The sequence below is a fragment of the Rhincodon typus genome, chromosome 32 (genome assembly GCF_021869965.1).
Source record: "Rhincodon typus isolate 14 chromosome 32, sRhiTyp1.1, whole genome shotgun sequence".
Taxonomy (NCBI): Eukaryota; Metazoa; Chordata; class Chondrichthyes; order Orectolobiformes; family Rhincodontidae; genus Rhincodon; species Rhincodon typus.
In genome coordinates, this window is record NC_063363.1 from 8,153,024 (window position 1) to 8,169,178 (window position 16,155).

The 16,155-nt window shown below is 42.4% G+C and overlaps 1 protein-coding gene across 1 annotated transcript in view; it reads left to right on the top strand.

The window, feature by feature from the left end:
* Nucleotides 1-16,155, top strand: part of LOC109913024 (Down syndrome cell adhesion molecule-like protein 1 homolog) — a 554,371-nt gene that overhangs the window by 40,979 nt on the left and 497,237 nt on the right. The window contains exon 3 of the mRNA XM_048615473.1: nt 6,113-6,259. Coding sequence (XP_048471430.1) covers nt 6,113-6,259 — 147 coding nt within the window. The remainder of the gene's footprint in view (nt 1-6,112; nt 6,260-16,155) is intronic.

The following is a 16,155-nucleotide window of genomic DNA, read 5'->3' on the forward strand; positions in this document are numbered from 1 at the left end:
TAAAATATTAAAAGTAGTGCTGAAGGGACATTGAAGAGTGAGAGGCAATTGTGATGATATGGTGTAATAATGTTATTATAATGAATATAATGATGGAATTATTTGAAATCCTACAATAGGTTTCTAAGTCCCAGTGTAGTACGAGGTTAGTGACTATGATATCTTTATTGATATTTAATATGATTATATAAAAACCCTTTATACATTGTTTCTGAGGAAGCATTAGTGACCTAGCATATGTGTTAAAGTGGACAAGTGTATCATCTCTCCTTCTTCAGCCCGTTTGAAGCAAACTAATGTGTCATTAAGAATTTCTCTTGCTCCATAATGTAATTTACTGTGATGAATGGTAAATAGTTGATCTATTCACAGGTCTCTGTTGTACATCTGGTCTCTATGAAAGTGCTGTTTTCTTCTGTGAAATCCTGAGTGCAGACGTGGGCAGCACGGTGGCTCAGTGGTTAGCGCTGCTGCCTCACAGCACCAGGGACCCAGGTTTGAATCCACTCTCAGGTGACTGTCTGTGCGGAGTTCACATTTTCCCTGTGTCTGCGTGGGTCTCCTCCAGGTGCTCTGGTTTCCCACAGTCCAAAGATGCGTAGCGTAGGTGGATTGGCCATGGGAAATACAGGGTTATGAGGGAGTGAGGTGTGGATATAGGTGGGGTGCTCTTTGGAGGTCCAGTATTGCCTGCTTCCACACTGTAGGGATTTTATGAATGTGTCAGATTGATGACTGGGAGGTCATGCTATGGCTGTACAGGATATTGGTGAGGGCACTTTTGGAACACTGCATGCAATTGTGGTCTCCCTGCTATAGGAAGGATATTGTGAAACTTGAAAGGGTTCAGAAAAGATTCACAAAGATGTTGCCAGGGTTGGAGGGTTTGAACTATAGGGAGAGGCTGAATAGGCTGGAGCTATTTTCCCTGGAGCATTGGAGGCTGGACGGTGACCTTATGGGGGTTTATAAAATCATGAGGGGCTTGGATAGGGTACATAGACGAGGTCTTTTCCCCAGGGTGGGGGAGTCCAAAACTAGAGGGCATAGGTTTAAGCTGAGAGGGGAAAGATTTAAAAGGGACCTAAGGGGCAACTTTTTCACGCAGAGGGTTGTACGTGTATGAAATGAGCTGCCAGAGGAAGCTGGTACAATTACACAGTTAAAAGGCATCTGGATGGGTATATGAATAGGAAGGGTTTAGAGAGATGTGGGCCAAATGCTGGCAAATGGGACTAGATTAATTTAGGCTATCTGGTTGGCATGGACAAAGGATCTGTTGGACCGAAGAGTCTGTTTCCGTTCTGTACATCTCTATCACTCTATCTGAACTTGCTATATCTGCATTGGAGGTCTTAACCCACTTCAGTGGCTTCATGATGATGTTATTAGTTTCTGAACAATGGGCCTTTCCTCTAAGTGATCCACTGAGGAAGAGATGAGAATGGTGAAGAGGGAATGGGGTGAGGGGAAGATGGATGTTTCAGCTGCGAATCTCAGTCAGTAGTTTTGTGAAAGGGAAATGGTAGTTTATCACCGGATGTAATTTTAAAAACCAATTGCAGGAAATCTGATCAAATCTGATCAATCTGATGTGTCCTCATTGAGGTGATGTTGAGGAAATTGTTACTGATTGAAAAAGCTGATTTGAAATGCTCCATCTCCCTGATCAAACCAACAAAGTGCGCAACCAGATGCTTCTTCATCACAATTTTGTCACAATACAACGCTTAAAAGACCTGTTCCAAATGATTTCTGTTGGAATGATATGTGGATAAAATCCTACTCCTGAGACTGATGAATCTTCCCGTGATGATCTGTTGGGTGACCTTACCCCTTCGCGAGACCTCTTCTCCCCTCTACCCTGTCATTGTCAGCTTTTAAATATCCACTGACCTGTCAATCCGCCTACAATCAATGGTGAGGAGTCTTTTTTAGGTGGGACTGGTCTGGTCTACCTGGATATATTCACGACTAGTCCAACCATAGTTAACCCACAATAAAAGACAGGCTTCAGGGACACCAGCTTCCCTCAATCATGCTGCTTCATTTCTAACAAGTCATTATTCTAATGATGGAAAAATTGTATGTGCGATGTCTATTTTAGTATGAACACAGATGTCATATCATTCGAGCCAATTTGATTGCAGTGCTTTCTATTTAATGCACCTTTGCCCTGCTGTTATTGATGATCGAGCATAAGACCGTAAGACATAGGAGCAGATGCAGGCCATTCAGCCCATCAAATCTGCTCTGAAATTCAGTGAGAGCATGGTTGATCTAATAATTCTCACCTCCTTTTTCCTGCCTTTCCCATTAACCTTTGATTTCCTTGCCTGATTTAAAATCTGTCCATCTCAGCCTTAAATTTACCTAATGATGTCGAATATGTACTCTTTTTATATACACAAGGACAGTGACATCTTGTCATGTTCTGTAGCTTTTTGGCCACCTCCATCCTTTCTTCATAAGATTGCCCACTCATTCCAGTATTCATCTATTAAACCTTCACTTAACTGCTTCCAATGCATTTACATTCTTCCTGAATTAAGGTGAATATCATAGAATCCCTACAATGTGGAAGCAGGCCGTTAGGCCCATTGAGTCGGCACTGCCCCTCCGAAGACCATCCCACCCAGACCCCCAACCCTATCCCTGTAACCCTGCATTTTCTCACGGCTAATTCACCTAGCCCGCACATCCCTGGACACTATGGGAAATTTAACATGGCCAACCCACCTAACCTGCACATCTTTGGACTGTGGGAGGAAACTGAAGCACCCAGAGGAAACCCATGGAGACATGGGGAGAATGTGCAAACTCCAACCAGACAGTTGACCAAGTCTGGAATCAAACCTGGGTGCCTGGCGCTGTGAAGCAGCAGTGCTAACCACTGAGCAACAATGCCATTACTGTCCACGGTACTCCAGTACAGTCTCACCAGTTCCCTGTATAACTGAAACATAAACTCCTCACTTTTGTATTCATACCCGCTGTGAGAAATGATATAATTCTGTTAGCTTTCCTCATTACTTGCCGTACTTGTGGGCTAACCTTTCATGATTCATGCGCTATGACATCCAGATTCCTCTGTTTTTTTTATTTTCCCTGTCAAAATGGACAATTTCCCACATTATACTTCATTTCAGAGATCTTTGCCCACTCACTTAAATTACCTATATCCCTTTGTTGCATCCTTATGTCCTTTACACAACTTGCTTTCCAATCTATGCTATGTCATCGGCAAATTTGACAATTATGCCTTTAGTCACTTTACCCTAATGGTTTATATAAATGCTGAGGTCCCAGCAGTAATCCCCTTGACACGTCACTTATTGCATCTTGCCAACCTGAAAATGACTCCCTTCTCCCTGCCTCCCATTACCCCAGCCAATCTTCTAGCCATGCCAGTATACTATTCCCTACATCACAAGCTTTTATTATCAAAATAACTTTTGTTGTAGTAGATTATCAAATACCTTCAGGAAATCTAAGAACAGTATATACACTTTTTCCCCTTTATGCACAGCCTCAAAGTGGTCCAATAGATTGGTCAAAGGCGATTTTTCTTTCAAATAACTGTATACACTCTGACTAATTATCTTGAACTTTTCTAAATACTCTGTTATATCTTCTTCAATAATGTAACCATCATGTATTATTTGTGTAAATGTTTGGATCATTGACCCAGTTGGACTTTTTGGCATTGAGGCTGAAGCTGTGTTGTTGATAAAGTCCTCCCAGCCAGTGACCCTAACACCAGTTGCTGGGATTTCTGACCTCCCAAGCTGAGGGGATCAATTCAGGTGATCACAGATCTGAATTCCCGGCGTCATTGGCTATTTGTGAGTGAGTGTTGCTGTGTTTTATTGAATCAGATTGCCCATTGTTGTCGAACATTACTCCTGTTTAGTATAATATGCTGGAAAGATGAGTTGGTGATCACTCTGGAAATGTTGATGCAAGTTTCAGAATAACACTGCCCTGTAGAAAACAGATAATTCATCAAACAGAGCAAGGAATGTAACCTTAGAATTAGAACTTGGCTATTTAGGGTGAGGTCATGGAAAAACATCACACAAAGTGAGTGGAACTCTACACCTCCCTTCCTGTAAAAGCTGTTGAGGCTGGAGTCAAATGACAGTTTCAAATCTGAGAATGATACAGGTTTGTCGGCTGGATGCAGATAATTTCAAATCAACCTGTTCAGAGATGTTGTTACAAACCTCTGGGCCAGGTGGGAACTTGAACACAGATCCCCTGGCTCAGTATCCCTACCTACCACTACACCGTCAGCGCCATAAGGTAAGTGGGTACAAAACCAAGGTGTTTAATTGGAGCTACAATACAAATCAGCACAATTTAATAGAATGGCAGATCGGGTTAAAGGGGCTGAATAGCGTAAATAAATACATTTTATGTCTCTTGCTGTTGGAGAAAATATAAAAAATTGTGGACCAAGGTTTGCTGTTTTGAGGGAGCTGAAAGGCACAATTCTCCTAATGCAAAACGTATGTGTCCTTTCTGAGCGACCTGTGCTTACCAGTGAACCCTTGGATTAAAATGGAATCGTTAGCTCTGTTGCATATACAGCAAAAACCATTTGGGAGGATTTCCTTCAAAGGGTCCCAGTTTCACCTTTTGTGACAACATCAAACACAGTGACCACAGCTACAGTGTACTGTAAACACACTAGTGAACCAATGAAAACTCTTTGCAGTAATATTGAATGAATAAAGTGCTGTCGCAGTAATAGACACTATCTAGATCTGAGCTTTATCCCATAGGAAAAGGGACATTGCATGACTACACTATTGTTAAGGGTCTTGAAGTGATTTGAACACAATGTGATTATATAGTTTTTGATATTTAGACAGACTCTGGAAACAATCTATCTAACCATGTACATGATTAACTGGAAGAGTTTCTGATCCATATTTTCCCAGACCCCTGTTACTAAACACAAAAGAAAGGATAAAATGAAGACTTGAGACGAGGAGGAATTTCATCACTTAGAAAGTTGTGAATCTTTGGAAGTCTATTTTCTGGAGAGCTGTGGGTGTTTGGTTAATGAATATATTCAAGACTGAGGTTAAGGGAAATAATGGGCACAAAGGGACTAGACTGGGGATGTGAGATTGATTTAGAATGTCAGCCATAATATTGTTGAATGGCAGAGTAAGTTTGGAGGGCCATATAGTCTACACCTTGTTACTCCCATAGCAATCATGTTTGTCTTGAAGCCAGCATTAGTACCAGGTTTAAGTCCGACTTTAGTAATTTGAAGACATGGTCTGACTCTATGGTGTAGCACTGGTGTTGTGATGTTGTCTGTCTAGTGACATGGTAAATTGAGACACTGTTTTGCTCTCTTGGGTGGATGTCATAGAGTCATAGAGCAGGAACGAATGCCCTTTGGCCTAACTTGTCCTTTCCGACCAGGTTTCCTAAAATGAACTAGTTCTGTTTGTCTGCTTTTGGCCCATATCCCTCTAAACCTTTCCTATTCATGCACCTGTCCAAATATCTTTTAAATGTTGTAGTTGTATCCGCCTCTACCACTTCCTCGTTCCATAAATGCACCACCCTGTATATGAAAACATTACCCCTCAGGTCCCTTTTAAATCTTACCCCTCTCATCTTAAATGTGTACTGTCTAGTTTTGAAATCCCCTACCGCGGGGAAAAGACCTGTAAAATATTCTATTTTGACCGCGAGCAGGTGAGAGGTCCTAGCTACCATTTATTCCACAATTAAGGTCACTCCATACAGATTATGTGGTCATTATCACATAGCTGCTTGTGGGAGCTTGCTGTGTGCAAGATGGCTGGTGCATTTCCTATGTCCCATTAGGGATTATTACATTTGAAAAGTAGTTCAGTGACTAGGAATTGTATCAAGATGTCCTGAGGTTGTGAAGGTTCTAAATGAATGCAAGCTCTTTGTTTTTAAATCTCATTTTCTCATGTTTCGGGGTCCCACCAGCTCAGGAATCATCTTCACCTTGAGGACGAGAGTTAAATGGTTCTAATCAGGTCTCAGAATGCGAACACATCGCTTTCACAGTCAAGCAGTTTGGTTCATCATATTTACGTGCTTTGCATTTTCTTAGTTTTCAGGGAACCCTACACCGTACGGGTGGAGGATCAAAGGTCAATGCGTGGAAGCGTGGCTGTCTTCAAGTGCCTCATTCCTCCTTCGGTGCAGGAGTATGTTAGCGTTGTGTCTTGGGAAAAAGATACAGTCTCAATTATCCCAGGTAGGACCAATCTAAGACGAGATTCCTTGCACTTCCCTTGTTTTGTGTCTTGTGTCCAAATCTTGTGATATTGCAATGTGATATTCCGGTGTCTCAGTACGACTGCTTTCAAAAAAGAAAATGCAAAACCCTAAAATGGCTGTGGAAATAAGATATTAATGTTCTTTGTTATTATTGGATTTTGTCCAGAGATTGTTGCTTTTGTTGAATGTGTCTACTGGTTTTCATCTTATGAATTGAGCAGAAGGCTGTCTTTGTGCACCAGTCTGAGATAGGACCGAGGGGCTGCTTGGTTGCAATCTGCAGCAATGACTGCTACGTCCTTGGTTCCTTGGTCATTCGAAAGAGAATTTGGAATCCTCATGGTTGGTGGTTGTCAACTCCATAGATAAGAACTGAGTTGCTTAATGCCTTGCTTTTAAGGATGTTAAGCTCAGTGCAAAGCTATGTGCAGCAAGGCAAGTACCTACACAAGTACATGACCTTTTACTCAGGCAGATTGTTGTAATAAAAGGTCATGCAATGTACACAGCAGCTGATTGAGCGCTAATATAAAGCAAAAAATGTGCATAGGGGATAAGAGATGATGCTAAATTTTGCTGTCTGGGTACATCTCTAACAGATGTGATTGTGTGTCTGGCTGATGAGGCATACTTGTCTGAAAATACATAGAAATTGTTCATTTCTCCTTGCACTCAGTTTTTAAAAATGGTAATTGACTCATTTTTTGAATAGGCTCTAAAGGGTGTTATTACCCATGTATTTTGAAATGATGAAAGTTTTTTCATATTGTATTTCAACCGACAACTAAGTCTCACAGTGAAGAGGGTAGTCTGCCAGTCCCTGCCTCTCAGCCACAAGCTGTGGGGTCACATCAGGGCATTGAAGGTGCATTCATAACAGAGCAAAAACAAGTCGAGTATTAACCTGCAAATCCTTCCAACATGTGCCAAAGGCAGGTGGTAAGAACAGGAGAGATTGCTGGCCACCATGTGAGGGAAAGAAAGCTGGAACCTTAACCGTCACTAACAATAGCTCCAGACCTCAAAATACAGGTAAAAGGGCATGTTGCAACAGAAACCTGGACTCCAGGAGTGAACTGCTTTGTATACACATACACGTGAACACATGCATATGAATACATGCTCATGCATGCATATACAAGTGCGCATATATGCACATACATATAAGCATGTATATACAAATGCACGTATACATGTGTATATACACAAACGTGCACACACATATATACACGTATGCACACACACATGCAGGCATGTGCACATGTGCACATACTTCTATACACACATGCGCATGCATGCATATAGGTACATGCATATATACTAATGCACACACCCATATACGCTGACTTCTCAATGCTTTTTCCAAAGAATGTTTGTTGTTGATGCCAAAGGGCGAGGTGGAAAACAAAATCAAACTATTGAAAAGAACTAAGAGCAGCATGACCCAGGAACATTTTGAGTTGGATTTTTCTCTTTGACGTCGATAGGTCAGGAGGCAAAGACGACTTTGAAGTCAGAAGTGTAGAAGATTACTGGTCATTTCCGAAAGCATTGTCAAGCCTCAACAGTCAATAATTTAACTGTAACATTGATGGCCCACAACCAATATAGTATTGAAAGCCTGAAGAAACCTCTAACTTTTATCTTGTTCAACCCTGGTGTGCAAAGGCTTAGTGAGTACTTGTTCAGAGTCTTCTGCAGTGTGTACTTATTTAAGTGGAAAGCACATTTTGGTAATGGGAGTTAGTCATTAATTTGTAGTGCAGGATGGAAAGATTTTCACATTTGCTCCTGCCAAAACTAGGTCAAATAATGCTGAAGTAGAGCAGCAGTTAGAGAGTTTGTATGAGCTGCTTTTTGATGAGAGTTATCATCAGTAGCTGCCCTGTCAAACCCAGATCCTTCATGATCTGTTTGCAGCCTGACACACAATCCTGAATAACAATAGTAGCAATTTCTTGCTCCTGTATGTCCTTCAGGGAAGGAAATCTCCCACCCTTACATGGTGTGGCCTATAACGTGACTGCAGCGCTATACCGAGCTAGTTGCCTCCTCAACTGGCTTGGCTGACGAGCAAGTCTCTCATTTATATATTAATAATGTGAGTTGTGCAAAAAATTCCAGGGAAACCCACATCTCTGGAATGCATAAAAGAAAATAAATAGCATCTTTTGAAGTGGAGTAAACTCTCAAAGCGCTTCTCAGTAAAAGGGTAAAAAAAGCATAGATGCCCAACACAAAGGAGTCATTAGGGAGCGTGTGGGTGATCCACAAGTTGGTCTAGATGGTTGGGTTTTGAGGAAGGTCTTAAGGAAAGATAGGGAGGTGGAATGACTGTAAAGTTTGGGAAGGGCATTCACTAGCACAGGCAGTAAACACCTGAAGGCGTGTTTAGGGGACGGCTGGGGAGATTGGAATGCACAAGAGGTGAGCGGAAGAGAGAGCTTGGAGGACAGAGGTGTGTGAGTGGGGTGGGAGTGGATTGAGATGTTGGTTTTAGAGCTGAGCTCTTTGATGAAATTGGAGCACTCGTTGGCCACAAGGTGCTAGTACAACGATACATTGAGAAAAACTGCTTTTTTACTTCAGGTACAATTTGAGATTGAGACAGATGACCGAAAGAAATCGCAAGTTTTGAGAGCCAGCAAAACCTCTGAGCTGACTAGGTAAGAGGGGAAGTTTAAGGATAGACAGGATCGTAGGGGCTGAGATATGTGTGTGTAGATTGTTCAATTCATTTAAACAGTAAGACAGTGTTAGGAGATACAGGGAAAGGTAAATTAACAATTTAAATCAATTTGTTTCAAATAATAATAGGGAAACCTTGCTAAAACAGTGCTAGGTGACCTTATCGAAACACGTATGATTCTTAGAGGGCTAGACAGAGTAGATGCAGAGAAATTGTTTCCCCATTTGGGTGTGAGGATATAAGCAATAAGGTGTTGCTCAGTTACAACAGAGATAAGAAGGAATTTCTTCTCTCAGAGTGTTATGAATCTGTGGAATTCTTTACCACAGAGCTGGAACGTTAACAGTATTCAAGGCTGAGACAGATAGATATTAATGAGTAAGGGAATCAAAGGTTATGGGTTAAATGCAGGAAAGTGGAGTTGAGGATTTTCAGATCACCTACAATCTCATTGAATGGCCGAGCAGGCTCATTGGGCTAAATAGCCTACTTCTGTTCCTACATCCTATAGTCTAGGAGTGCATTATTCACTTATTGAGTACTTGTTGATGTTAGCTTCATTGTATTTTCACTCTGATTTGTGAAATATCCTGTTTTTTAAAAGAAAGACTTTCCCATTTGTTAAAAGTCTGGTGGTTAATTGCATCAGAATGGCACCTGGCCAGGAATGGGGAATGATGACTTTTATGGAGCAGGTTTTGTTATTTATTTTTCTGACATACAGATCTCTCTGGCTTGAGGTGCATGAGGAATTGTAGAAATGTACATACAAACTAGAAGCAGCAGTCGGCCATTTAGCCCGTCCACCTTGCTCTGCCATTCATTAAAATCATGGCTGATCTGATTGTAACTGCAAAACTACATGCTTACTTACTCCTGATAACTTCTCATTCCTTTGCTTAACAAAAATCTATCTGCCCCCCACCTTAAAAATGATTGAAGGTCTCTTCGTGAAAAGGTGGTTGAAGTAGAAAGTTCCAAAGACTCGTGAGCCTTTCAGAGACAAAAAAAATTGCCTCATCTGTTTTAACAGGCTACCCCTGATTTTTAAACAATAACTTATAATTCTAGATTCTCCCACAAGTGGAAACATCCTTTCTCCATCTACCCTGTCAAGGCCCTTCAGAATCTGGTATGTTTCAAAAAAGTCACCTCTCAGTCTTCTAAAAGCAGAGCATTTTGAACCTTTCCTCATAAGACAACCCACTGATTCCAGGGATAGTAGTTGCTGCCGATGCTGGAGTCAGAGATAACACAGTGTGGAGCTGGAGGAACACAGCAGACCAGGCAGCATCAGAGGAGCAGGAAAACTGATGTTTTGGGTCTGGACGCTTCTTTAGAAATTCAGAAATTCGCTGATTCCAGGTATTACCCTAGTAAACCTCCTCTGAACTGCTTGTAATGCAGCCTGGACCACTTTATGTTTGCAGAAGTTAAATGCAGATAACGGTCACTTCTTGGTCCCATTAAGGTGTTTTCAGCAGAATTCCCATCCTTTGGACCCTCAGGCTGTACTGTACTTACCTTTTTCAACCTATGTTCATTTACCTCTGTTTTATTATATTTAAAGTATTATATTTAAAGCTAATTGCCTTTTAAGGTGTCCAACAATTAATTATAGACCCGACTATTGTGTTCTAAGAGGTTTCTGGAGATAAGGGGGAGAGGACTAGGAGCTTGAGTTGAGGAGAGAATGTTGGATAATGTCTGTTAGAAGATACTCGACAAACAAAGCACTTGGGTCTCATTAAAATCAATGCTGTTCAACAAAAGGTTTAAACATTCCGATTATTATAGAATCTTTTCATATTCATACAGACTTACAACATATACAGTTAGAGATAGTAGGAACTGCAGATGCTGGAGAATCCGAGACAACAAGGTGCAGGGCTGGATGAACACAGCAGGCCAAGCAGCATCATAGGAGCAGAGAGGCTGACGCTCGGTTCGCAACAAACAACTGCACCTCCCAGTCGCGAACCATTTCAACTCCCCCTCCCATTCCTCAGACGACATGTCCATCCTGGGCCTCCTGCAGTGCCACAACGATGCCACCCGAAGGTTGCAGGAACAGCAACTCATATTCCGCTTGGGAACCCTGCAGCCCAATGGTATCAATGTGGATTTCACAAGTTTCAAAATCTCCCCTCCCCCCACCGCATCCCAAAACCAGTCCAACTCATCCCTGCCTCCCTAACCTGTTCTTCCTCCCACCTATCCCCTCCTCCCACCCCAAGCCGCACCTCCATCTCCTACCGACCAACCTCATCCCACCCCCTTGACCTGTCCGTCCTCCCTGGACTGACCTATCCCCTTCCTAACTCCCTACCTACACTCACCTTTCCTGGCCCCATCCCCGCCTCTTCGACCTGTTTGTTTCCTCTCCACCTATCCTCTCCTCTATCCCTCTTCTATCCGCCTCCCACTCTCTCCCTATTTATTTCAAAACCCCCTTCCCCTCCCCCTTTTCTGATGAAGGGTCTAGGCCCGAAACGTCAGCCTCTCTGCCCCTATGATGCTGCTTGGCCTGCTGTGTTCATCCAGCCCTGCAACATATACAGTTGATGTGTTAAGTGGCACTTGTTTGGAATGAGTCTCACTTACATTGCTTATAAAAGATTTCAGTATCTTGTCTGTACATGCTTTATGCTTTGAAAGCAAACAATATGTTTCCTTGAGGCTGTGACCTATCTTGTTTCAATCGCTTGGTATTATCATTTGCAAAGGGCTTTCCATTGATACTGAGAATGAGTTGTATGAGTAAAGGTTATTTCAGCATTAAGTGGATATAGGTTTCCATGCTTGTCAGCTGGCAGAAATGGAATAATGCAGCAAGGTTTTCTTTTGCCTTGGGGTACTGGGAAAATGTAAAATGCAGGCAATGTAAACACAGTGCCAGAGGATTGGAAGAAATATGCAGGGCAGGAGGATTCCACATGGTTGCTGACTGAAGGCTAGATAAATGCACCGAAGCAAAACGAGTCCAAATGCATCTATTTTCTCCCCAACCTCGTCCTTTTATAGAAACTAAAGGCTGTAGATGCTGGAAATCTGAAAATAAAGACATAATGCTGGAAATGCTCAGCAGGTCTGGCAGTATCAGTAGAGAGGAGAGAGAGTAAGAAAGTGAATTATTGTTTAAGTAAATGACATTCCATCAGAACTGGGAAAGGTTCAAGAGATGTAACAGATTTTAAGCAAGGGCAAAGTGAAAAAAACATACAGGAAAGGTTTGTGATGATGTGGAGGGCAGGAGAACTCATCTTATTACTCTATTGATAGTCCCATATCCCCAGTGGTTAAGTTGGGGTTGGTTAATTCAGTTGGCTTGACAACTGGTTTGTCATGTAGAGTGATGCCAACAGCATGGGTTCAATGCCCACATGGCTGAGGTTACCATGAAGGACTATCCTTCTTAACCTTTCACCTCACCTGAGGCATAGTGACCCTCAGGTTAAACTACCACCAGTCGTCTTTCTCTAATGAGAGAGTAGCCCTATGATCTGATAAGACTATGGTATTTTACCTTTGGAGTTATGAATTAAAACTTTGAGTGCAGAGCCAGTGAGGTAGTGGCACTGTCGCTGAATTAATAACCCAGAGGCCCAGGCTAATACTTTGGGGAACATGTGTTCGATTTCCACTGCAACAAATGGTGAAATTGAATTAAATAAATAAATCAGGAAATAAAAAACTAAGGTAATGGCGATCGTGAAATCAAGATTCAGCTGTTTTAAAAACCTCTCTGAAAGGAAATCTGCCATCCTCATTTGGTCTAGTCTTCATGTAACTCCAGACCCATAGTTGCCCTCTGCCATCTCAGCCACTCAGTTGGATCTAAACACTAGAAAGACTGGTAAAAAGAAATTAAACTGGATGGATCACTGGCATTGCCCAAGACAATAGCACACATAGCTTTATCAATCCTGTAAAGTCTTCCTTAAAAACATCTGGGAGCTTGTGCCAAAATCAAGAGAGCTGTCCCATAAACTCGTCAAGCAATGGCCTGGCATTATCTGTGAGGTATGATTCTGACAGATCCACCCAATGTAGTGGCACAGTGGTGTACAGTCTAAATTTACAATTTATATCATTGTCAAGTGACACTTAGTATAAGTGATGTACAAGTCTACACTCTATAGTTGCCCTGGGAGTACTCAACTTTGACCCTGGAGCCCATGATGCATCATGGTCTCAAGTCAGACATGGCCAAGGTAACCTCCCATTGAATACGACCTATCATGCACCCCCACACCCCGCCACACCCCACACTGCCCCAGCTGCCCCCGCCAAAAATCCAACAGGACATAGTTGTTACACTAGACCTTCTTCAGGTGTTTAGGGAACCAACAAGAGGAAATAATGCATTTGACACTGTCCTGTCCAAAAAACCAGTAGTAGATACAACTGACCATGACTGTATTGGCCAGAGTGACCATTGCACAATCCTGTGGAGATTGAGGATCCCTCCATCATGTCAAGTGGAATCAACACTGTGCTAAATGGGATGGATTTCAAAAGTCTAGCAGTTCAAGAATGAGCATTCATGCAGCACTATGGACCATCAGAGGCAACAGAACTGTATTCAACCACAGTCTGTGAGACTGCATGACCTGACATATCACAAATTAAACAATAAAAGTAAAAGTCCCCCAGAAAGGGGAAGGAAAGGGTTAAGTGCCAGTTCTATTATTTTATAAAACAATTCCATTCAGTGTATATGCAGCAGTGTTGATGCGGCTTGGAGCATCACTCTGTTCCTGACTGAAAGAGGAAATGTCACTGTAGGACCTGATACTGGGTTAAAGGTTAATTTTAGTTCAGTGTTATAAAGATAGCTCCAGTAGCACACCTGGGATTTTAGATTCTGTCTCCTTGCAAAATTACATTTGATTGGCTAGACAGCAACCTTTGAGCACATTTGGCTTGAATAATGTAGGCTTGATGTTGTCATGGTTCCGACATCACAGAATCAAGGTAAAATACTGGGCTGATGAGGCCATTTGGCCCTTCGTGAGCTGTAGTGGCTCTTGAGAACCGCTGTCTAATCAATCAGCCTCCCCTTTCCTATTGCTCTGCAAACTGTTGTTCCTTAAAGTATTTAACCAATTCCTTTCCAGATGTTGCAATTAGAGCTGCTTCCACTGCTATCAGACAGTGTGTCTCACATCATGACCCCATGATGCCAGCTAGATTTTTCGTCAAGTTCTCACTGATTTCTTCACCAATTATCTTAGATCTGTGCCATTTCTCTAGAGCTTCCCATGCCACTGGAAATAGTGTCACATTGGCTTCAACAATTAGTCCTTGGAAGGAGGATCAGGATCTTGGACAATGATTCCAGCTGGGCAAAATCTTTGTGCCTTTGGCCCAGGATGGTGGGCAGGCTGCACAGGCAGGAGAACCTGTTGGAATGCCCACGGTTCTGGGTACCGGGCACGCTGATGGGGGGAGGTGGGCACAGTCAACACAGGATGTTGATAACTGGGTCATTTTGTCAGGGGGTGGGAGGTTGTGGGTGGTGTCACCGTAAGAGGAAGGCAACCTCTAAAAGTCTAAAACAGGTTTAAAAATAAAGTGTAGAGGAAAATCCCTCGTCTGGGATGACCAGTGTCTGCATAGAACCCTGTTTGGTGAAGATGACAGAGATCTTGCTGCCTCCCTGGCTTACTGCTCGGAGATGGCCAATAACCATCCTCTGGGATCCAGCCTTGGGAATGGAGCTGGCAATAAAATCCTGGCATGGACTGGGTTACTATGCCCTGTCATTGCCAGCATTGCCACAGGTCTACAATTTGCTTGGTGGTAGGACCGAAACCAGGCCACCAATCCTGGACACTCTCACATTTACTCCCATTCCACCTACAATACAGCTCGCTACAATGAGAAGATTCTCCCACAGGAGAGGGCGATTCTCCCTATGACATTCAAACTCCGTTCAGTGAAGGTAGGGGAAGGAATATTACAACATTTTGGAATGGAAAACAATCTAACTGTATCACAGCAATGATCTGCGTGCTTATGATTGTGCACTTTGAGCTAAGGCAGGATGATTAATGACAAAAATCAAAGGTGAAGCATATCAGTTGTAGCCTATTCTTAGCTAGGCAAGACGGTAGGCATGTGTGTCCATTATTGTTTAATTAATTACCTGTGAACTTGGAAGAAAGGTGCCTCTGAGTCCCCAGAATGCAATCATTAATGAAAGGCATGTTACAACTTGCAGTGTTGACACTAAGACCTTGGGAGTGTGCAAGTTTATTTGCTTTGACTCTTTCTTTAACCCTTGGAGTCCTACAGTTAGTTGTGTTTTTTTTTTGGTAGGCTGCTTTCATTTCTGGGTGAAATCATTCCATTCTAGGTCATATTGTAAGCAGTAAGTTCAAAATTAAGTGCCAAATGCCTTTTGCAGTTTCTTTTCCAAGCATGTTTTATTGAAGGGGAGACAATGGCTTAATGGTAATGTTACTAGACTAGTAATCCAGAGGCCAAGGTTTATCACTATCTGAAAAGGGGAAATTTGCAGCATCTGGAGGAATGACCTGTTATCTTACTAGCATGTAATAAACTACTTCTTATTAGCCATATGTCTGCCTCTTATGCTGAAGACTTATTAACATTCATCCTTTGCCACCTAACAGGAGTAAGTCCCATATTACAAGAGGGATTGGTGGCAGCATATCTACCCAAATGAGATTCCAGCAGAACCGGGTCAGAACATCGCTTATGACACACATCTGTCTGAGAAGATAGACAGAGCCGCAGTATATGAGATGGTACCTTTGGCAGTGTGACACTCTCTCAGTATTGCGTTGGTGTATCAGTCTAAGAATTTATGCTCCTTGTCTGTCAGAGGCTCTTGCAACTGAGCCAATTCCCATGGTGCTGGTGTTAAGGGATGTATGAACAGGATACCAAAGGTTTGGTCAAAGAAGTAGCTTTTAAGGAGCATTTTTTAATATTCATTCTCAGGATGAGAACGTTGCTGGCTAGGTCAGCATTTATTGCCTATCCCAAATCACCCAGAGGGCAGTTGAGAGTCAACCCCACAATTGTGGGTCTGGAGTCGCATGTAGTCCAGACCAGGTAAGGATGGCAGTTTCAAAAACAAAGTTGCTGGAAAAGCCCAGCAGGTCTGGCAGCATCTGTGAAGGAAAAGACAGAGTTAACATTTCGGGTCCGGT